Here is a 23,719-nt window from a genome sequence, read left to right as displayed (position 1 = left end):
GAAGGTAACGATGTACAAAACTGCATCCACTCTGCACACTCACACAATCTGCATACGCGAGGCGTGCTTGCTTCCATGTGTATCTGTGTACATGCAAGCTTGTGCAGCTTCATGCACACACATTCTCTCTCTCTTCTCTCTCTCTCACATACACGTTCTTTACTTTTAAAAACAACAAGGTAAGGTAAAATAAAATATATATTGGCAATGAGCCATGATAGCCGTACTCATCTGCAATCTCAACATTCAAGAATCAAGGCAGGAGGATCATGAGTCAAGGATCAATCAAACCACAAAGACCTTGTCTAAACAGAAAACAAAACAAAAAAGTGTTTATGCCTAAAAGAAACTAAAAAAAAAAAAAAAAAACAAAAACAGGAAACTAATAAACCAAATCAGGTAGAAAAGGAGGTAGAGGAACTAAAAAAGATTAAAGGGAGGGATGTGGCTCAGACACAGTGATGAATGCCTGTGATCCCAGAGCTGGTGGGGGGGGAGGAAACAATGACAAAGGAAGGCAGATCTCCACAAAGGTCAGGACAGCCAACACTACACAGAGAAACCTTTCTCAAAAAGAAAAAGAAAAAAGAATGGTTGGGGGACTGGATTTGTGGGGTCACTAGAAAGGCTGCTTTGTTTTACTTTTTGGTGGTCCCGGAGACAGAAGCCAGGGCTCTAGCTAGGTAGGTAGTCAGTCTTCTACTGAGCCAGCTATAGTCAAGGTGACTCATATTTCAGGGGATGTCAATAAAATAGATAAATACTCAGCTACAGAGACAAAATTCAAGAGTAAGAGAGAAGGAACTTTATTACAACAGTGATTAATTACAAGGCGTAAACACCACACACCTCCAAGGGATTAAAGGTGACTGAAGCAGGAAGCTAGTGAGTTCAAAGACAGCCTAGCCTCAAACAATTATGAAACTGTAAGGCTTATAAAAGGAAAACTGGGGGGGAGGAGACACGATGACAAATGGCTCAGCAGCTAAGAGCACTGGCTGGTCTTCCAGAGGTCCTGAGTTCAATTCCTAGCACCCACATGGCGGCTCATGACCATCTACAATGGGATCTGATGTCCTCTTCTGTCATACATGCAGATAGAATACTTATATATACAAAAAAAAAATCTTAAAAAAAAAAAAGAAAAGAAAGAAACCTGGAACAAGTATGTGTCACCGAATTAGATAACCCAGACAAAATAGAAAATCCTGAAAAAGACATAAACTGGGACCAGGGAAAGGGCAAAGCCAGTAAAATCCTAACCATAGAAGCATACATCCATGTCTGGAATGTACGGATGTGGTCAGGATGCGGTAACATGTGTCTATAGTGCCAGAAAGTTCAAGGGCTAGCTAGCCTGCAATATGGTGCAAAGCAGCAGAAACAACAAAAAGAAACCTGTCTCAACAAGGGTATCCATACCCAAAGTTGTCTTTTGACCTCAGCAGCTTATGCCTGCCCACACTCACATCCTACAAATACACAAAGGTGAATAGAAGAGGAAGGGGGCACCAACTACTAAAAAGGGGATCATACGTTAGGTAACTAGTCTTCAAAACATCCCAGTCATCAAAAGAGGGACACAGTGGATCACACCTGCAATCCCTAGCACTTGTGAGGCTGAGGCAGGAGGACTGCTGTGTGTCTGACTTCATGGGCCACAGTGAGTTCCAGGCCAGCCTGATTTACAGAGTTAAGACCCTGTTCTCTCAATGCATTGATAGATATGGATGGATGATGGATGGATGGATGGATGGATGGATGGATGGATGGATGGATGGATGGATGGATGGATGAAGCAAAGTCCAAGCATAGTCAATTTCTCTAGTCAATTCTACCAAATGTGAACAGAATACGTTATTCCATCAATAATTCTTCACAAAATCTCAAAATCAACAAGGGATACTTTCCAACTTTATACAAACCAGGACTGTATGTAGGAATACCAAAAAACAAAAACATAAATAAGCATATTCTATTATCTACAAACTACTAGCAAATTAGCAACTTACAAGGAAATGATCATACACTAGGATCATGTCAGGCTTATGTCAAGGATAAAAGTTGATTTACAAAGTAACTCCTAATATCAGGAAGCCGGGAATTCAGCTCAGCAGAAGAGGACTTGCCTACCATAAGGCAGAGGTAAGGCAAGGGAAAGAACAATGCAAAATCCATACAGTTAACAGAAACAAACTACACATTACAGGACTGAGGTATGGCTCAGCAGCAAAACACAAGCAGCCCTTCCCCGACAGGGGCAACAAGGAAACGATAATCACCTTCAGAGTCATAGATGTACTTGATAAAACCGAACTTTTGCTATTGTTTTCATTTTGGTTTTTGGGACAGGGTTTCTCCGTATAGCCCTGGCTGTCTTGAAACTTGTTCTGTAGATCAGGCTGGCTTCCAACTCTCCCTGCCTCTGGCCTCCTGAATGCTGGGATTAAAGGCATGAGCCACCACTACAGCCAAGCCTACAAAATTCAACCTTATTTTAATTATAAATATTGTTCAACAAACTTGGAATGGAAGAGAAAAACCCTTAACCTAATAGAAGGAACTACAAAAACTGACAATTGTCATACATGATGATGAAAAATAACTAAGAATTTTCCTTAAGATCAAAAAACAAGCCAGGTATGGTGCCACACACTTTTTACCTCAACAGAGGCAAATAGATCTCTTGACTTTAAGGCCAAGTTTAAACGTAGTAGATTCCAGAACAGCCAGGGCTAGAGAGGCCCTGCCCCTACCCCTGGCAAAAAAAGAAAAAGGGAAAAAAAAATACAAACCAAGGATATCTGTCCTTAGAACTTTGTTAAACACTAACGAAAAGGCAAGTCAACAGACAAGAAAATTAGGCAAGAAAACTAAACAATAAATATGATCTAATTCTATGTTTAAAAATTAAAACTCGTATTTGTATAAACAGAAAAATGAACATCAAAAATATACCTTCAAATGTGCCTGGCATCTTAAAAATAATATTAAAACAGTAATTTGTAAGCAATTATCATTCATTCTATAAAACAAAAAAGTTCCTAGTTTTAGAAATTACAAAACCACAACAGAACCTCTATTTCACTGCTAGACAGAACCCTGCAACTCAGATCTGCCCTACTAGGCCTAAGACAACTGACAACCCCACACTATTTGTCAAGGTCTTCAAGTACACAGTAGTAAATGCATTAACCACACTCCCTCGCAAGCCATGAGTGAGCTATTTTAACATCTGATGATGCAGCAAAAGGACCTGATAAGGGATCAAGGTAAAGGGTTCTGTGTTTTCCTTCACTTCCTAGTTTATTTTGTGAACATGTGGATGTGTCTGTGCATTAGAACCCCACAGCCCACATGTGCGAGTCGGAGCAGAACTGGTGTGATTCTCTTCTCTTCTTCCACTACTCAGGTTGTGACAAGAAAATTCAGGTCCTCAGCCAGGCAGTAGTGGGGCATTACTTTAATCCCAGCACTTGGGAGGGTAACACTTGAGTTCAAGGCCAGCCTGAACAGAGTTGAGTTCCAGGACAGTCAGGGCTACACTGAGAAACCGTGTCTCAAAAAACAAACAAACAAAAAACAGCTCCTCAGGCTTGACATCAAGGCTCTCTACCTGCTAAGCTGCCTCAATGCTGAACTACTTCTGGAATTTAACACTAGAGACTAAGTAAAGTAAGCTAAGTGCAAAGACTGGGATCCAGACAAGCACAATCCACACTAGTGACATGCAAACCCACAAGACAATGACGTGAAAAGAAAAACACAGACATAGAAATGAGAACTGGAGTTAGAAGACTGACAAGGTGAGGGCTGGGGAGATGGCTAAATCGGTAAAGTGCTGGTTGAACAAATATGAAGACCTGAGTTCAAATCCAGCACTTACCCACTTTTATTTAAAAAATAAACAAACAAAAACAAAAACCTAGAGAAAGGGATTTAGAATAGGCAAAGAGCACTGAAAGAGAACAAAAGACACAGGACAAACACATGTTAAGCAGCTAAAAGAGATGAGCCCTGACTGAGCTACATACCTTCTCTCACTGGAAGTAAATAGAGAATGAAAGAAACTATTTACATGTGTAAAATGATGGCTCACTTGTAGCTTCTCCCTGGCCTCATGGTGAGTATTACTACAAGAATATATCTGGTGACAGGCAGGAGACAGAGAGCTAAAGGACAGCCTGGGTTATATATTGACACACTGACAAAAAAAATAAATAACTACAAACTGGGAGTGAGGCTTACTGCACCACTTTATCTAACATACATGAAGCCCTGGGTTTTGATCCCTAGTACCAAACCAAACCAGAAATGAGTACAGTGATACATGCCTGTAATCTAAGCAAAGAGGAGGTAAATGACAAGGAAATCGGGAGCTTAAAGCCAGCCTCTGCTACAGAGTTCAAGACCAGCCCAAGGGTACATAGGACACTGCCTCAAAATAAAAATGAATGAATGCATGCACACATGGATGGATAAATTTGAGACTAAAGAAAAAACTCAGTGTTTAAGAGCATTTATTATTCTTGCAAAGAGTCAAAGTGGGGGGAGGGACAAACAAATCTGGCTCAGGATGGTGGAATACACCCTTAATCCCAGGATTTGTGAGGCAAAGGCAGGTGGATCTCTGTGAAGTCAAGGATGACCTGGCCTACCAACCAGTTCCAACCCAGCCAGAGCTGCATGGTAAAACCCTGTCTCAAAAAAAACAAAAACAAAACAAAACAAAAAAAAAAAAAAAAAAACACAACTTATTTTAATGCTGAAGAGATGACTCAGAGGTTAAGAGCACTGTCTGCTCTTCCAGAGGTCCCGAGTTCAATTCCCAGCAACCACATAGTGGCTCCCAACCATCTATACTGGGATCTGGTGCCCTCTTCTGGTACACATGCAGGCAGGACACTGCATACATAATAAATGAATGAATGGATGGATGAATAAATGAATGAATCTTTTTTTTTTTCTTTTTTTTTAAAGAATGTTACTTTGGGGCTGAAGAGACGGCTTAGTGGTTAAGAGCACTGTCTGCTCTTCCAAAGGTCATGAGTTCAATTCCCAGCAACCACATGGTGGCTCACAACCATCTATAATGCGAACTGATTCCCTCTTCTGCCAGGTGTAAATGCAGATACTCATATACATAAAATAAATAAATCTTAAAAAAAAAAAATGTTACTGTGTTTTGCAGTGCTAGGGATTAAACCCAACCACTAAGCTATGCCTCCAAACCCAAGGCAGTGTAAAATTTTCTTGAAAAATGTCCACTGCCTATAATTACACACACGTTATAAAGACATTTTATTCCTTGATCCTATAAAAATGCCATATAAAATATTAATTTTAGAAAAGCATTTGCACTAACAAATAGCCTCATGCAAGATAAGTGCAATCTCCATCCCTAGGTGTCTGTTTTCATTGATAGCTTCATTCATACATTTCTAACTATAAAGACACTATTCCTTGTCTTATGTATGTAAAAACCAACTACTGACTGATCCAAAGACTAATTTAAGTATTATGACATTTACAAACATTACCTACATTTCTCTGTGAATCATCTCTTAATTCCGAACAGAGTCCAGATAGACAACTTCTGAAAGCACAGCTGATACTTAGCATCTGTTAGCAAGTGCAGTACTACAAGAGTAATGTTAGACATCAGTAAGTCTATCAAAATGTTACACTGCATTACCTTTAAAATACTCTAAAAACCTTAATAATAAAAAAGGTTACTTTATTCAATAAACAATTCAGTCAGTCAATAAACAACGCACCCAACATAAGAGTATAATAGGGAAGTTACCAGGCTGAGCTCAAGAAGTGTCAAGAGGTCTGTACAGCTTAAGGAAAAAAAGGAAAAAGCAGGGTCAACTAACAATTCCAATTCAAGCAACGTCAGTGCACCCTCCCCAACAGTTTGTAATTGCAGTTCCAGGGACTCCGATGCCCCTTCTGGCCTTCAAGGGCACCAGGCACACAAATGGTGCACACATATACACATGCCGGTAAAACAACCATACACATATATAATTTTTAATTTCTAAGAAAACTATGCTGAAAGGTTCCCTAGTGAGGCCATTTTTTATTGGACTGTTTTCCATAAACCTTTCAATAATTTATTTAAGTAGGGCTATCTTTTTGGCTTAAGTTTTTATTCTGTTTTGTCTGGAAGCAGTGGTTAAAACAAGGTCTTTTTAACCCAGGCAGCCAGAAAACCAATATGTTGACTAGACTAGCCTGGAACTCAGCAACAGTCTTCCTACAGCAGCCTAGTATTATAGGAAAAAACAATCACATCCAGTTGGCCTACTTTTTTATTATTTTAAAATTGCTTTTCTTTGTTTACTCTTTGTGTCTGTGCATGTACACATTCACTCACATGCATACATGTGTCCATGCAGAAGTTAGAGGACAGACTGCTGGAGTCAACTTTCTCCATCCATCATATGGTCCCTAAAACCCAACTCAGGTCATTAAGCTGGGCAGCAAATGCCTTTATCCACTGAACCTCTACTTTATTTTTTTTAAGCCATCCTTATAGACAGGCATGGGGGCTTATTCCAGTAATACTAGCACCAGAGCCAGGCGTAGTGGCACATGCTTTCAATCCCAGCGCTCAGGGAGGGTGGATCTCTGCGAGTTTGAGGCCAGCCTGGTCTACAAAGCCAGTCCAGGACAGTCAAAGCTACACAGAGAAACCCTGTATTGACAAAAAAAAAAAAAAAAAAAAAGAAGGGGGATGGAGGTAGCAAAGACAGAAAGATATAGTAATAACTTTAAGAGCAGTCTTTTCTAAATAGTTGATGCTGTAAAAAAAAGTGCAGGCATATTATTTTTTTGCATATTTTCTTAAACAGAAGCCATGTGTTTTGTGCAATATTTCATATAACTGTATTTTTTTTTGTCGTGTTTTTATGTAGCTCTAGAAGTCCTAGAATTATGTAGACCAGGCTGACCTTGAATTTGCAGAGGGATCTGTTTACCTCTGCCTGTTCTGTGCTGTGATTAAAGGCTGGGATCGCCACACCCAGCCATCTTGTGTTTTTAGTTAATTCATTTATTGGGCATATGTGGGTATACACAGTCCCTCATAGCACCCATGTGGAAGACAGAAAATAATCTGCAGGAGTGATCCCTTCTTCCATCATGTGAGAGCCAGAGTCAAACTCAGGTGTCAGGTTTGGTAGTAAGGGCCTTTATCAGCAGAGCCTCATTCTGGAAATCTCTGTAGAGCAGGGGCCTCTGCCTCCCAAGTGCTGGGTACTGCCAGGAACCACCTCAACTTATAAATAATAATTTTACAATTTATGTGGAATATAAAATAAAAATTAAAGTTCTAGATAGCAATCGGACATAATTTCTAACTCCTTACAATCATTCTGCAAAGAATTACACTCCATTTTTTATTTAAGACAAACTTAGACCCTATTATATTATGTTATAATATGATGAGCTAAAAACAAATCTCATCCAGTTGAGGCTATAGTTTGGTAGCAGAACGTTTGCCTAAAATATGCAAGATTCTGAGTTTGACGCCTAGCACTAAAAAGGAGGAAAATAATAAACCACATTTACTTATATCAAAAATATGTACTTATTCTGATCATAAAGAAGTGTCATACAAACCCAGATCCGAAGGCAACATAGCATATAATTGCCCTATACTCTAAGGAAGCACAAGCACCCCTAATGACAGACAATGAAACTCCAGCCACTCAGGAGGCTGAAGGAAAGAAGGAAGGAAGTAAAGGCACCTTGAGCTTAGCAAAATGGGGTTGGAATGGGGAAAAGGAAGAGAAAAAGACACTGATAACTAAATAAGAACTAAATAAGAACTGATAACTAAAGAAAACTTATCTAAAAAGGACAGACATTATTGTCAGTAGCAGTAACACTCCAGAAACTGTTATCTTACCTAATTAGTAAAGATGTAGACTCAAGACCCAAACTCAGGTTTACACAATCAACAGCTCTCTTTCAGCATTTAACCTAGATAGAAAAGGCCCTACCACTGGACAGTTAATGGGTTTAGTATTCTACCAAATAAAGGCCTCATAATTCCCACTTTAAGGTAACCTTCAGGACATATTTTTATCCTGGAATTAAAATACAATTTAACAATCATTTTCTCTTCTCTTTCCAGGGTCTCATGTAGCACAGGCTGGCTTCAAATACACTACAGCCAAAGATAACCCTGAACTTGTGATCCTCCTATCGCCACTTCCTAAGTGCTGGGATTATAGGCTTGGTCCACCATGCCTGGTTTTCATGACACTCAAGGCTGAATTCAGGGCTTCTTACAAGCAAGGCAAGCACTTCACCACAATTAGGTCATAGCCTTGCACACGTGCAAGTGTGTGTGTGTGTGTGTGTGTGTGTGTGTGTGTGTGTGTGTCTTCAGCCAAACATAAAACATAAAATTTTTTCAAAATAATTTTATAAAAAGCAGTATCAGAAATTAGATATTATCAGCCAGGACATAGTGGAGCACCCCTTTCATCCCAACAGGCAGAAGTAGGTGGACTTCTGTATGAAGCCAGTCTAGTCTATATAGCAAGCTCCAGAATTGCCAGAGCTACCTAATAAAGACTATACCTCAGAAAGAAATAAAGAAAAAAGAAACTTGACTATCTCAGCTACATGTGAGTCTGTGATAAGGTGGCTTGAATCCAAATTTTTAAGACCACCTTGGGGCAACATTTTTTTTAAATGTTTTTTACTATTATTATTATGAAGAACATATGTGAGTACAGGTTTGTAAATACAGTGGAGCTGGTTCTCTTTCCAAGTGTGTTCCTATGCTCAAACTCAGGGCTCAAGGTTTGTATGGAGACAGCTTTTACCAACAGCTTTTAGCAACCTCAGCGGTCTACACCTCACCCTTTTCTTCTGTTATAAAGGTAAGTGTGTATGTGCATGATACACATGAGGAGGAACAGAAGGGCACAGTACACATGTGGAGGTCAGAGGAAACCTTTCTAGAGTCAATTCTGTCCTTCCACCCTTTGCCTGGGCTCCAAATATCAAACTCACATTCTCAGACTTGTAGGGCAGTGCTTTACCCACTGGGTCATCTTATAGGTCCAAAACCCAATTTTAAAAACAGGAAAGAAAGCTGGAGAGATGGCTTGGCCATTAAGAGCACTGACTGCACCTCCAAAGGACCCAGGTTTGATTCTCAAAACACACATTGTAGTTCATAACTGTCTGTAACTGGGCATACAGTACAGAAGAAACATGTATGCATATAGTATATACAGCACATATAACATCTATTTCATCTATTTTGTGGACCCAGACAGCAGCCTGGATGATATAGCAAGCTGAACCAGCCCAAGCTATGACAAGCTGTCTCAAAAAATAAAAAATGAGCTGGAGATAGCTTAGCAGTTAAGAGAACCAGCTGCAGGGACTGTCTCTGACATGAACTCAGTGGCTGGCTCTTTGACCTCCCCACCCCAAGGGAGGAGCAGCCTTGCTAGGACACAGAGGAGGACATTGCAGCCAGTCCTGATGAGACCTGATAATCTAAGGTCAGATGGGAAGGGGAGGACGACCTCCCCTATCAGTGGACTTAGAGAGGGGCCAGGAGGAGATGAGGGAGGAAGGGTGGGATTGGGAGGGAATGAGGGAGGGGCTACAGCTGGGATACAAAGTAAATAAAATGTAATTAATATAAAAAAATAAGAATTCAATAAAAAAGAGAGAGAAGCAGCTGTTCTTCCCAAGAACCTGGTTCAGTTCCCAGCACCCACTTGTTAGCTCACAGCCATCTGTAACCACAATTCCTGGGGATCCCACAGGTACTCTCTGCTGGCACTCACAGGTATACACACATGGTATGCAGACACATGCAGGGAAAATGTCTGTGCATGTAAACTAAAGATATTTTTAAAAGCAAAGCAAACAAACAAAAACACTAAAAAGACTGAAAAAAGAAACAGGAGGGTCTAGAAATCCTTACTGTTCAGTCAGCAGCTTTCCCTTTAGATAATCTCAGCCATCCCCTAGAGGGTCCACAGAAATGCTATTGGTGAAAATCTTTCCATGTAGTCCCTAAAGTCTGAGCTCAGCACTGGCTACACAGAAAGTTCTGGGCCCACATGGGCTATATAGTATGACTCTCTCTCAAACCTTGAAAATGAAACAAACAATAAAAACAAAACCCTTTAGAAGGAAAATAATTAATTCCCTGCTCCAGCCAGCAAACAGATCACCAATCAGCCCAAATCTACTTTCAAGGCATATAGGGGGTCACTAACATTCATTTGGCCCTCCTTCAAAAGCTCATACTCTTTGTTTTTACTGATTTAATTTCTTTCTAAAGACTAACTTTATTATTTCTTTATTATTATTATCAGGATTTTACCTGTGGTTATTCCTAACTTATGCTTCTTAATAGAGTATAACTCCTTAAAAAAAAAAAAAAAAAACTAGCCCCAACAGTTCCTGAACAGGGTCTCTGTGCTGGTTTGAACAGGGACGGCCCCCACAGACTCATGTGCTTGAATGCTTGGCCCATAGGGAGTGGCACTACTAGAAAGTACGGACTTTTTGGAGTAGGTTTGGTCTAAGAGGAAGTGGGCCACTGTCAAGGCAGGCTTTGAGGTCTCCTATGCTCAAGCTCCACTACAGTCTCCTTCTGCCTGTGGATGAAGACATAGAGCTTTTAGCTCCTTCTCCAGCACCACTTCTGCCTGCACGCGGCCATGATTCCCAGCATGGTTATTAATGGACTAAACCTCTGAATCTCTAAGCCAGACACAGTTAAATGCTTTCCTTTATTAGAGTTGCCTTTGGTCATGTTATCTTTTCACAGCAATAAACTAAGACAGTCTCCTTTGTTGTTCTATTCTGGCTGGCCTGAACTCAATATGCAGACCAGGCTGACCTCAAACTCAGAGATCTGCCTGCCTCTGCTTCAGGGACCAAGATTAAAGGACTGTATCACAACCCTCAGCATGGTCCTTCTTGATCAATTTGTGAAGAATAAAAAATTCTGGGGGCTAGAAAGATGGCTCAGAGGTAAAGAGCACTGGCTACTCTTCCAGAGGTCATGAGTACAATTCCCAGCAGCCATGTGGTGGCTCACAGCCATCTAGTGAGATTTGGCACCCTCTTCTGGCATACTGGTGTACACGTAACCAGAACACTGTATAAATGACAAATAAATCTTAAAAAAAAAAAAAAAAAAAGGATGTGCACCAGCCCTTACAAAAACAAAAAACAAAAAAAAAAAAAAAAAACCCTTTGGGCTAAGCACTAAAATAGCAAATATTTGTTAATATCAGCAAAATACAAAACTAATTTTCGATTCAATTTAACACAAGAATTATGTAAAAAAATCTACTCTGTACCAAAACACAACATAACACTTCAGTATGAATTTTGCAAAGCTCCTGAAAGGGAAAAGGGATGTAGCTCATTGGTAAAACACTAGCCTCAGCTGCCACAGTGGCGCAAATGTGTAATCCCAGCTCCTGGGGGACAGAGGCAGGTGGATCTCTGCGAGTCGAGGGTCAGCAAGATGGTGACCTCAGAGTGGTGGAAGGAGAGAACTAGCTCTTTCAAACTGTCATCTGACCTCAAGATAGGCAATGATGTGTGTGCGCATGCAAATGCACACACCCACAGCCAATAACCCTAAGGATAACGAATAAAACACCGTCTCTGTTAAGAGCTCATCAACTCTATCAACATAGCATAAAATACTAGCTCTGCACTCAAATGTTGCACAGAGGTGCTGGGGGCGGGGTGCTTGTCTGGAACACAAGAGGCTCTGGGTTCAATTCCTAGTGCTACAAACTGAAAGAAGCAGGTAAGGAGAAGGAAATGAGTAGAAAAATAAAGGAAGGAAATTGCTGTAGCAAAGATGTTAACAACTGGAATTCAGGGTTAAACAAATGTTCTCCTGAACAGCATTCAGCTCCACTGCTGTCACCTTTCCCCTACACTATTTACTTTATAAAGATCAGGGCACATATGGAGTTTCCTGGAGAGGGGACTACTCAGACAGCCTCCCGAGCGTTACTTGTAAAGGAGACAGATGCTCAGGAGCTTACCTGTACCACCTGTTTCTGTGATTGTGCTGCATGTGCTGTTGGCATCTGTGGTTTTTCCCGAGCACCTCGGCAACGATCACTGCTCACAGAAGTCATCATATATAGAATATACAAAATAATATATGTACAAAATACAAAATCTGCAAGAGAGAAGGCATTGTAAGCAAAATTCCAAACCATGGCTAAAAATGCTAAACATCTAATTCAGAGAGTGAAAGGACACACAAAGTAAAACATTGAAATGCCTCAGAATAGTATTTCAAAAGCAGCTGAACATGGCAGGGTACTTCTTTAATCCCAGTACTCAGGGGGCAGAGCTGAGCTGAGGCCAATCTCAACTGTATAGCATGTGCCAGAGAATCTGTCTCAATTTAAAAAAGGAAAGAAAGAAACAACCTCCTCCCCAAATAAAACAGTCCAGTAGCATTCTAAATTATACTTGTATCATTTAGTGGGGAGAGCACCGAACCCAGGGCCTCATGAATACTAAACAGATACAACATACCTACATCATCAGCTACTTGTGAATCTTAACTTCATTTAATCATGCAACCAGAAATGTTATGGTGGAGGCTGACAAGATGGCTCAGTGGGTAAAGACACTTGCCACCAGGTCTAATGACCTGAGTTCAATTCCCAGGACTCATAGAATAGGAAAGAATCAACTTCCATATGCTGTCTTCTGACCTCTTTCATATACTTTGACACTCAATGCCACAAATATACACAGACAAACAAACAGATACAGAGACACACACACACAAAGTGTTAAAGAAAAATATGTAGCCAGGTGATTGGAGCACACACCTTTAATGCCAGCAGAAGCAGGCCAACCTGGTCTACAGAGAAATTCTGTCTCAAAAACACAAACAAACAGATAAAACTTTATGTTAATATGAACCCAATGGCACATGCTTGCCTTCTAATTTTAGTTTACGTGTTTCAGACTAGGGAAGCAGTGCTGTCCCAGATACCTGGAGGAATCCTTTAGGTCTGACTGTCATAAATTATAACAAACTGGGATGGTCTGAATGAGGATGGTCCCCAGTTGACAGCACTCTCACTGGAGGCCCTGGGAAGGAATAAGAAATGCAGCCTTGAGCTGGAGAGATGGCTCAGTGGTTAAGAGCAATGGCTGTTCTTCCAAAGGTCCAGAATTCAAATCCCAGCACCCACAACTGGGCACACAAATGTCTATGAGATCTGGTTCTCTCTTCTGGCATGCAGGGACACATGCAGACAGAACACTGAATACATAATAAATAAATACATCTTTTAAAAAAATTAACAAAAAGAAGAAAGAAAGAAATGCAGTCTTGCTGGGCAATGGTACTCCTTTAATCCCAGCTTGGAATAAGTTCCAGGACAGCCCGGGCTACACAGACAAACCCTGTCCTGAAACACTGTCCCCTCAGAAAAGTGTTAACCTTGCTGGAGGTATGTCACTGGGGATGGACTTTGAAGGTCCGGAAAGAGTGTGTCTGTCTCTCTCTCTCTTTCTCTGCCTGAAGCTTGCGGCTCAGATGTGCGTTCTCGACTACTTCTCTAGCACCACGCGGTCTACAGCCTGCATCAACGCCATAAAGACAATGGAGTAACTTTCTCAATTAAATGCTGTCTCTTTTAAGACTTCACTGGGTCTTTCCACAGCAACAGAACAGTGACTAAGACACTAAACAGCTCATCATACTACTTCACACACTAATAAATATCTTTCAAATGTGTTAGTTATAAAAGGCCTAACATTTCCTTTTTTTGTTTGTTTTGTTTTTTTGGGTGTTTTTCGAGACAGGGTTTCTCTGTGTACCCTGGCTGTCCTGGACTCCCTTTGTAAACTAGGCTGGCCCCAAACCCAAAGAAAGCAGCTACCTCCGCTGGGATTAAGGGTATGCTCCACCACACCCCGGCTAAGGCCTAACATTTTTTTTTAAAGAGAGGTCCTGATATTTACTTTCAGGACAGGTCCTATACTAACTGGATAGTCATAAGACCAAAGGCCCAGAGTATATTACTGCACTGCTTTTTACATTATATCAGCAAATAACCAATTAACCAATTAACTAGAACATCTCATATGCCCCAAAGGCTAAATACTTTATTTCCAACTGCCTCTCAGGTGTATGAATCACATTCTGCATCCTATTTTGAGCTTAACTACTTTGAGATTGTTAATTTGTTTTTACATTATATAGAACAAATTTGTTTTACTATAATTGTATTACTTTTAAGGCATCCTGTAAGCTTTAATTATTTATTTTACTTTATTATTTTTGTGTTCACGCCAACATGTGTGTCACAGTCAGTGTGGAGGGCAGAGGACAAACCTTCCTCGTACATGCTCAGGCTTCACGCTTCTGTGGCAAGTACTTTTCCCACTGAGCATCTCACCAGCCCGTTCTCTGGGTTTAAAGGTGTTGGTACAAATAAGACAAAGCAATGCTTCTGAAACCACAAACCATTGTAAAATTATAAAAAGCTTCTTTATATTGCTTAAATGAAGGGAAATCAAACTAAGGCCTTGGACAGACAGGACAAGCCCTCTACTTATGACCTATAGCTCTACTCCTTTACTTTTTTATAATCCACTTCATCACCAACACCTGTTATTTTTTATTACAACTAGGTTTCTTTCTGGAGACAAAGGCTCACCATGTAGTCCAACCTAGAGTTGAACTGAAGATTTTTCTACTTCAACCTCCTGAATTTCTACTTCAACCTTCCATGCTACATAGCAGCATGCTGAATTTTCTGTAAATCTAATTCATTTTAAATGAAGCATCAAAGGTTGCTGAGGTGGCTCAGCAAGTAAGAGCACTTGCCACCAAGTCTAAATTTTTTCTTTCAGTTTCCAGGACCCATATAATGTAAAAAAATAAATAAATAAATAAAACCAAGATGGGTGTGGTAGGCCATTCCATTAATCTAAGTACTCTCGAGGCAGAAGTGGGTGGATCTCTGTGAGTTCAAGGCCAGCCTGATCTACACAGTCCAGAACAGCCAGGGCTCTGCTACAGAGAGACCCTGTCTCACAAAACCAAAACAATAAAATAAAGTTCCAATCTCTGATCAACACACAAACAGGGGAAGGGGGAGAAGGAGGAACTTCCCAAAGAAATCACCAAAAACCCTTAAAATTTTTTACCACCTGTAACCTAAAAATCATGGAAACCAGATTAAGAACTACTTTCCAGGGTGGGACAGGGTAGAAAGGAGAGAGGGGGTTTCGATCAGGATGTAAAATGAATAACTAAAAATTTTAAAAATTGCAAAAGAAATTAGAAATACCTTCAACTAGCACACCAAAGCAATACACAGGGAACTTCTGCCTTCTTTTGGAAACAGAATCCTGTGTAGTAAGTAGACCTGTGTCTGCTGTGCCCAGCTGCTGGTGCAGAGAAATTGCGTTCACACTTGTTTTTCATCAGCCCTACTACTTTGGAACAGGTTTGAAGAGAATTCTTAGAATAGAAACAGACAAGAGCAAAAGACTTCTAAAAATAATCTGTCGGAAAAGCTTCCATAGCTCAGGTTCTTAAGCTACAAAAAGCATGAGGTTACTGTGATCAAGTGAAATTTCAAAACACAAACGAAAAATAAAATAGAAAGTCAAGCAAAACCAAATAAAATTTCTAGTATTCAAACTAAAGATATGAATCAGTGGTAGAGTTGCTGATAAAAAAAAATCAGAAATTTCCCACATTATTTAAGGTACAAAATGGTCTATATTTGCGATGTAAGGAGGGAGGGAGTGTGGAGGTCAGGCCAACTTTAGAGAATAAGCTCTCTCCTCTGACATTAGGTTCTAGAGGTCAAACTCAGGTCATCAAGTTTGAAACAAGTGCTTTTATCTGCTGAACCACATGGCTGGTCCTGAGGAAAAAAAAAAAAAAAAAACCTTTGCAAATAAGGTACTTCAGCCAAATAACTGTTCTAAGAGATCCCAGACTGAGCTTCAAGCTCAGTAACAGATTGCTTGCCTAGCATTCATGAGGCCCTGGGTTCAATCCTTGCCTCTAGGCAGTGGAGGGGCAGGGAATGGGCAAGGCAAGAGGAAGAGGGAGATTTGTTATCTCAGTTTAGAATATTCTGAAAACTAGTTAACAGCAACCTACATCTCTAAAGTTTATACAACCTAACACAAATTCATCATGAAGACACTAAATTTTAGGCAAAAATGACTTACATCTGTTATACAGCAGTACCAAACTCTGTCACAGTGCTTCTCAACCTGTGGACGAGACCTAGCAACCAACTCTGGCCTCTGCACTCATGTACAGACAAGGAAGAATGTCTAATAACTCAGTTCTGAGACTCTTTCTTTGGTAAAAATGATTCAAAATTCTAAAACCAGCAAGTAATGATTAAGAGAAGCAAACATGTATCATTTTGCTATGTGCCAGGTAATAGTTTAAGGTTCTCAGCTAGGCTGGTACTTGCTAGGCACCATAGTACTGGCTATGTAGCCTAGGTTACCCTCAAACTTAGGACTGTCCTCCAGTCTCAGCCTCTAAAGTGCTAAGATTACAGACATGTGCCTTTGAGCCTGATCTTTAAGGGTTTTAGGGTATTAAATCATAAACTTTTCAGCATGCTCAACTACTTATTACTCCCGTTTTACATTGTCATTACATGACAAAGCAAAGGACTCCCCACCTGGCTTCCTGTCTGTGCTCTTAAGCCCTGTACCATCTCCAAATGTTCAATTACAGAAACACAGCCCCCAACTTGGCTCTCTCTGAGACAGCCACTACTGACATCACCTGAATAGTTACCTCAGCCCTAATCCAACATACCTAGTCTGGGCCAGAATCCCACCAAGCTCTGACTTTCAAATTCCCAGCAAGTATTCGCTTTGGGTTTCTAACATTATTATATTCTTGTGACCACTTGTGTTTTATTATTCATTTTTTTTTTCCAATCTGCATTCTTGTTTTTTTTCTATTTTTCTCAACCTTTTTTTGCAGAGGAAATCAATGTAGCACTGGGAGACTCCAGGGAGGACTGGCTGCTCTTTCAAAAGACCCAGGCTGAAGTCCCAGCCCCCACATGGCAGCACCCAACTGTCTGTTAACTTCAGGATCTGACACTATCACACATACATGCAGGCAAAACACCAATGTACATAAAATTTAAAAAAAAAAAAAAAATTCTACTTGTTTAAAAAGTCCAGAAAAGGCAGCAAGAAGAAATCAACACTGCTGTCAATCTATAAATAAATAAAAAAGGCAGTGAGGTGCCAAATACTCAATTATGAGGCCTGATTCCATGCAGCTCCAACTGCTTGTGTTCACATGCCAGGAGCTGACCAAGCTTATATGAGCAGGGTCAGGCCTCTAGCAGCTGGTAGACAAGGATGAACTCCCTATACAATATTATCAGTTGGGCTATGTTTATAACCTGCCCATGGAAAAGGTAAGTGCTGGTCAACTCTTTCAACTCTTAAACATTAAAAGACATCAAATTTTATTTGGTACAGTCACATTTCTCTCCAGCTACCTACAGAAAAGGGAAAGTTTCATTGCCTGTGGCTTCTTCCACACGTGTCTCATTTTTATTCAGCTCTCTCAGCTCTCAACCTTTTTTATTATTATTTTATTACACTAGTCTTTAAAGGTGCTAGGTATCAAATCCAGGACTTCATATAAGCTAAGCAACCATCTACCACTGAGGCACATGGACCAGTCTCTAACCTAGCAGCTATCAAGGATTTTTTGCCCTCCAATTCCCCTTGAGAAATTGCTCTTTATTCATAACTAATCTTTACACTTATTTCTAACAGACCTGTCTCAAACAAGTAAACAAAAAAGGCCCCATTACACACAGCATTTCACAAGCCCTATCAAGTTAAAAAATATAGTGATCCTTCAGCATGAATGAAGGACCTTGAAGCCTGGGTTCAAGTCACAGCACGAACACACCCTCACCCAAAAACAAGCACTTCTCAGATAATATCCAGATGGTACTGTCATTAGCACACTATACTGTACCATACTATACTATACTGGGCCCAGTGCCCTGTGCTAAAATCACATCCTCCCTTGGGAAGATGAAATAGGATGTTTGCCAAGAATATAAGGGGAGGAGATCCACACAGCAGAAACAGGCAGTTCTCTTGTGAGTTCAAGGCCAGCCTGGTCTACAAAGCAAATCCCAGGACAGCCAGGGCTGTTATACAGAGAAATTGTGTCAAAAAAAATTTTTAATTAAAAATAACAACAACAATAGCAACAAAATAATCAAGTCAGTCTGAGCTATACACATTAAGTTCCAGCTTGGGCTTCAGAGCCTATCTTTAAAAAGCAAGCCAGGCATAGTGATTCAACTGTGATGACCCCTGTCTGTAAGTCTTGGGACCTTGAAACAGAAGGACAGCTTCACATATGTAGGCCAATCAGTGCTACAAAGAGAGAGTCTGTCTCAGAACAAATAAACAGCTTAGTGAAGAAACATCCAAAGCTCTTTTACATTATAGTAATGGTACATGTGAACTAAAATATAAAAGAAAAGCAGCATTAGAATTATAGCCTGTAGGAGCTGAAGAGATGGCTCAGTGGTTAGAAGCACTTGCTGCTCTTCTAAAGGACACAGTTCAGTTCCCAGCACATTAACAGCTGAGAACCACCTGTGTCTCCTGCTCTAAGGGATCTGACACCCTCTTCTGACCTCTGCAGGCACCAACATACAAAGATGTATCCCATAACAAAAATAGATCCTAAATGTATAGCACATCACTTATTCTGTTCAGCAGAGTAATCAGTACTATAGATATGAAACAAACTTCAGAGTAATCCTAGCATTCAAGATTATAAACTCTGGGCTTACTTGGAGCTACTCAGTTAGACCTATCCTAAGAAAAAGAAACTGGGTGCAGGGAAGACAGAAACAGGTGGATCTGAATTTGAAACCAGACTGGTCTACACAACAGAAAGTCCAGGACAGCCAAGACCACACAGAGAAACCCTGTCTCAAAAAACTAAAAAACAAACAAAGTAAAGAAATAAAAAGCAGGGCCAGCAAAATGACTCAAAAGTAAAGGCCCCTGCCAGCAAACCTGACAATCTCAGTTCAGTCATGGCGTCACACGTAAGCATGCACTCGTGGAGACACACTCAATCTTAGTTAGTTAGTTAGTTAGTTAGTTAGTTAGTTAGTTAGTTAGTTAGTTAGTTAGACAGACAGATGTTCTTGTCTAGTTGTGTAGCCCTGGCTGACTTGGAACTCCCTATGTAGACCAGGCTGACCTTACCTCGGAGATCCGCCTACCTCTGCTTCCCAAGTGCTAGGATTAAAGGTCTGTGTCACCATGCTGGGCCCAAATTTTTTGATCCCATCCTTTTTCTTTATTTCTTTCTTTGGGGTTTTAAGACAGAGTTCCTCTGTGTAGCCCTGGCTGTCCTGGACTCGCTGTGTAGAGTAGGCTGGCCTCAAACTCAGAGCTCCACCTGGTTCAGCTCTCCCATTGCTGGGACTAAGGTGCGCATCACCACAAACGGCACTGGTCCCATCCTTTTTCTTTTCTTTTTTTTTTTTTTTTTAAATATTAGTTACAGTTTATTAACTTTGTATCCCAGCTATATCCCGCCATTCCCTCCCAATCCCACCCTCATCTTCTCCCTGCCCCTTTCCAAGTCCACTGATAGGGGAGGTCCTCCTCCCCTTTCAACTGACCCTAGCTTATCAGGTGTCTTCAGGCCTGGCTGCAAAGTCCTCCTCTGTGGCCTAGCAGGACTGCTCCAATCTGGAGGATGGAGTGGGGGGGGGTCAAAGAGCCAGCCATTGAGTTCATGTCAGAAATAGTCCCTGTTCCCCTTACTAGGGAACCCACTTGGATACTGAGCTAACATGGGCTACAACTGAGCAGGGATTCTAGGTTATATAAATACATGGTCCTTGGTTGGAGACCATCCTTTTTCAACATAAAATATTTCTAAAATGCAGTATTGCTGAGCATAGTGGTACATGTCATCTTCAATCCCAGCACCTCGAGGCAGAGGCAGGGGGCCTCTGTGAGTTTAAGGCCAGCCTGGTCTACATAGTGAGTTCTAGAAGGCAGGCGGAGTTTGAGGCCAGCATGGTTCCAGGACAGCCAGGGCTACAAAGTGAAACAAACCCTGTCCCAAAACAACAACAACCAAAGTAAAAGAGAAATGGTTCAGCAGTTAAAAGTGCTTACTGCTCCTCTTCTAGAACCAGAGTTCCCGTTCCCAGCACCCATATTAGGTGACTCACAACTAATGGCCACTCCAGCTTCAGGAAATCAGGAGCCCTCTTCTAGCCTCTTCGGGCACCCATACACTTGACACACAGATGCATATACATAAATAAAATAATGCCTAGCACGTGAACATCACTAGAATCAATCCCAAATATCATAAATGTGAGTCGTGTTTAGCTGCCATCTGTCCCCATTTTCTCCAAGAATCTGGAGAACAGAACAGGTTTTCACTTAGTTTGATTTGGACTTTTTAGGACAGAATTTGCTGCATTGCCCTGGCTAGCCTGCTACTCAGCCACAAACCATCACAGCATACTCAGAAAAGGACCAGATTCAACGGCAACAGCAACCCCAAGAGCTTCATAAAGATATAGGCCAATTTTTATAAATGCCTCCCTTCCTTTTCTCAGCATGCTGTCCCACTCTCTAGCTCCTTTTACCATCCTAGGCTCAACAATTAACAATTGAAAAGGCTGGGGCTGGAGAGATGGCTCAGTAGTTAAAAGCACTGTCTGTTCTTCCAAAGGACCTGGGTTCAATTCCCAGCACTCACATGACAGCTCATGACTGTCTGTAACACCAATTCCAAGGGATCTGACACCTTCACACTAATGCACATAAAATAAAAATTTTTAAAAAAAAATTTAGAAGAGTGGGGTGGGATGTGGTGTGAGTTCAAGGCCAGCCTGGTCTTCAGAGTGAGTTCCAGAGAAACCCTATCTCCAAAACACAAAACAAACAAAAAACAATTGAGGTCCTGGATTATTTGCCGGAATCTACATGGTACCTCCCAATCAAGACCTCTAGGATCTGATAACCTTTCTGATATCTGCAGACACCAGATCCACCTGGCTCTGCCTCCCAAGTGCTGAGATTAAAGGCATGGGCCACGACTACCAGGCCATCAAAAAAATTTTAATGTCAGTTACCTAAAGAATGTACCAATTAAGTCATGTGATCCATTAACACTCCTGCTACTTATGTACCTACCAGTGCCAGTTCTTAATATAACACCAAAACAAAAAATCCCTTAAATAAGGAAATCTCCTAGCACACTACTGAAAAAAGTATCCCCTACCCGTTTTCCTGATGTATGAAGACCTGTTAAAACTGCTGTCTGTGTGCAGATTAACCTCAAAAACAAAAGCTCAATTTTTTTTTTCCTTCAATCACTACTGGAAACTGAATGTTCAATGTTGTAAGCAGTAACTATTCAAGTTTTTTCCCTAAGGAATACACTCTTTGTCTCCGTTCTTCCCATTCTTCTCTAACCACCTGCTTAATCTTTGACCTGGTTTCTATCACCTTATAAAAAGACATGCATGCTACCCCAGGTGATGATTCTGTTTGCAATCTTCCTCTTGTACCCTTGCATCTGTCTCCACCACTTAACAAGGGCCATCCTTCCCTTGCCTTTTCAGGCAATGGAAACACCATCCTTGTTTCTAAATACTCGGCACTATCTAATTCTCTTCTTCCTGAAATATAAAAGTCAACCCTTAAGTATGTCCCCCTTGCCACAGAACTCTGCTCTACGACCATCAGCAGTTACCTGAAGGAGTAAGGTAGCTCAGTGTAAAGCAAGTGCTTAGAATGGGGAAGGTGTGGGTATGGCTCATTTGAGCAAACAAAATGCCCCTCAGTGTATGTGCCCGACCATTTCAGAGGACACATATAAATTGGCAGAGCTTCATTGGCTGACTTCAAAAGCTACCAAAACTCACAATGGAAAAATTAAAGGAAAATAGCCTATCGTATTGATTCTCAGAATTCAAGTTCAACCAATTCTAAATGCCTCCATATAGAATAATGAAATAGCAAAAACAGATGTGCAAAGTCTAGTGGAACACTACAGTTCAAAGACACCACCTCTGTATGCCATCCTACTTACCTATTATCATGACACACCCTAAAGGTGTTAAATTTTCTTTCCGTTGCTTACTTTGATTTATCGGTTAGCACCTGGCTGTATTCCCAGATAGCAATATTTCAGACAAGCAAAGTAGTGAAGTCCAGAATTCACACAGACCTGGAATCTACTAATTTTGAGATTAGGAAACCTTGGTCAAATACTGTTTCCCAAGCCTGTGAAGAACCTAAAAAAGATAATGCCCTTATAATGCTTGGCTACCACAACTGGTAACCATTATGGGACTGATGTTTGCTGCTTGAGTTTTTTTGTTATTTGTTCAATTTGCTTTTCTCACAATATTTATTCAAAAAAAAAACTTGAATAATTTTACTGGGTTAAAGAAAGTTCACTTAAGTGTGTAATTAAATGACTTTCAGTGCATTTGCTAAGCTTTCCAACTATCACCACAATCTAGTAACAAATAAATAAAAGCTGTCATTTCCTTGTCCCACTCCTCAACAGACCATTAGAGTTAGATACATCTCACTGTGCTAGCTCCATCACTTTATCATCTTCTGTGACAATAAAATAGTGAATGGCCATTTAACTGACAGGCTTTTGACTCCGTTATCCTATACTGTGCAGGGATATCTTCTAATCACCAGTTTTGAAGAGGGCAGTACTAGCAACCAAATCTAAGACAGTATAGGCAAACAATCTACCACTCAGCTGTATCTCCTCCATCCTTTTTTTTTTTTTTTTTTTTGAGAGAGCCACAGTCTGTAGCTCTGGTTGTCCTGGAAATTCCTCTGTAGATGAGGCTGACCTCGAATTCTCAGTGATCACATGCCTCCAATGCCTCTCAAAATAAGCTTAAGATGCATTTAAAAAACAAAACAAGAAAAAACTTCCTATGTAATAGGCATGGTAGGGCATGCCTTTTACCTCAGCACTTCAGAGAAGGCCGCAGGTGGATCAATGCCAGTTTAGACGAATTCCAGACCAGCTGGCAGTGCAGTGAAGGGAGGGACTGAAGATATGGCTCAGCAGCTACAGAGTATGCTACAGTTACCAGCACCCAAGTTGGGTAGCTCACATCTGCCTGTAACTGCAGCTGGCCTGGAATGAGAGCTAGCCCACACATAGCACAAATACACACACACACACACACACACACACACACACACACACACACACACACACCATACATTTACAAAAGCATATATACATAAAATGAAAATTTTTAACTTTTTGAAGATGTGAAAAAAGTGCTGGGTGCTGTGGCGCACACCTGTAATCCCAGCACTCTGGAAGGCAGAGGCAGGTAGATCTGTGAGTTCGAGGCCAGCCATTCTGCAAAGTGAGTCCAGGACAGTCAGAACTGCAGAGAAACCCTGTCTTAAATAAACCAAAAACAAAAAAGCCCACTTAAGCCAGGTATCATGGCACTTGCCTTCAAGCTCAGCCAGCATTAGGAGGCTGAGACAGGAGCATCTCCAGGCGTCTAGACCCAGTTTCAGCTACATAGTAGGTTCCATGTCAGCTAGGGCTATGCAGAAAAACCCAGTCTCAAAAAATAAAATAAGT

At 40.8% G+C, this 23,719-nt stretch overlaps 1 protein-coding gene across 6 annotated transcripts in view; it reads right to left on the bottom strand.

Annotated features, from left to right (window-relative positions):
• Ubap2 (ubiquitin associated protein 2) overlaps nt 1–23,719 on the bottom strand; it is an 81,094-nt gene that overhangs the window by 53,085 nt on the left and 4,290 nt on the right. Inside the window, exons 2-4 of one of the 6 annotated variants that reach the window (XM_055618597.1) lie at nt 13,040–13,137; nt 12,873–12,917; nt 12,066–12,205 (exon numbers count right to left, since the gene is read on the bottom strand). The exons of 1 other annotated variant lie outside the window; for it this stretch is intronic. In XM_055618597.1, coding sequence (XP_055474572.1) covers nt 12,066–12,164 — 99 coding nt within the window. In that variant the 5' untranslated portion in view covers nt 12,165–12,205; nt 12,873–12,917; nt 13,040–13,137. Of the gene's footprint in view, nt 1–5,540; nt 5,628–12,065; nt 12,206–12,872; nt 12,918–13,039; nt 13,138–23,719 lie in introns of those variants that run through there. 4 more of the 6 variants (XM_055618596.1, XM_055618595.1, XM_055618598.1 and 1 more) reach the window with 4 other exon arrangements.

Source organism: Psammomys obesus, unplaced genomic scaffold, assembly GCF_907164565.1.
Source record: "Psammomys obesus unplaced genomic scaffold, mPsaObe1.curated_primary_1811, whole genome shotgun sequence".
NCBI classification, from domain to species: Eukaryota; Metazoa; Chordata; class Mammalia; order Rodentia; family Muridae; genus Psammomys; species Psammomys obesus.
This window is presented reverse-complemented; position numbering and strand designations above follow the sequence as displayed.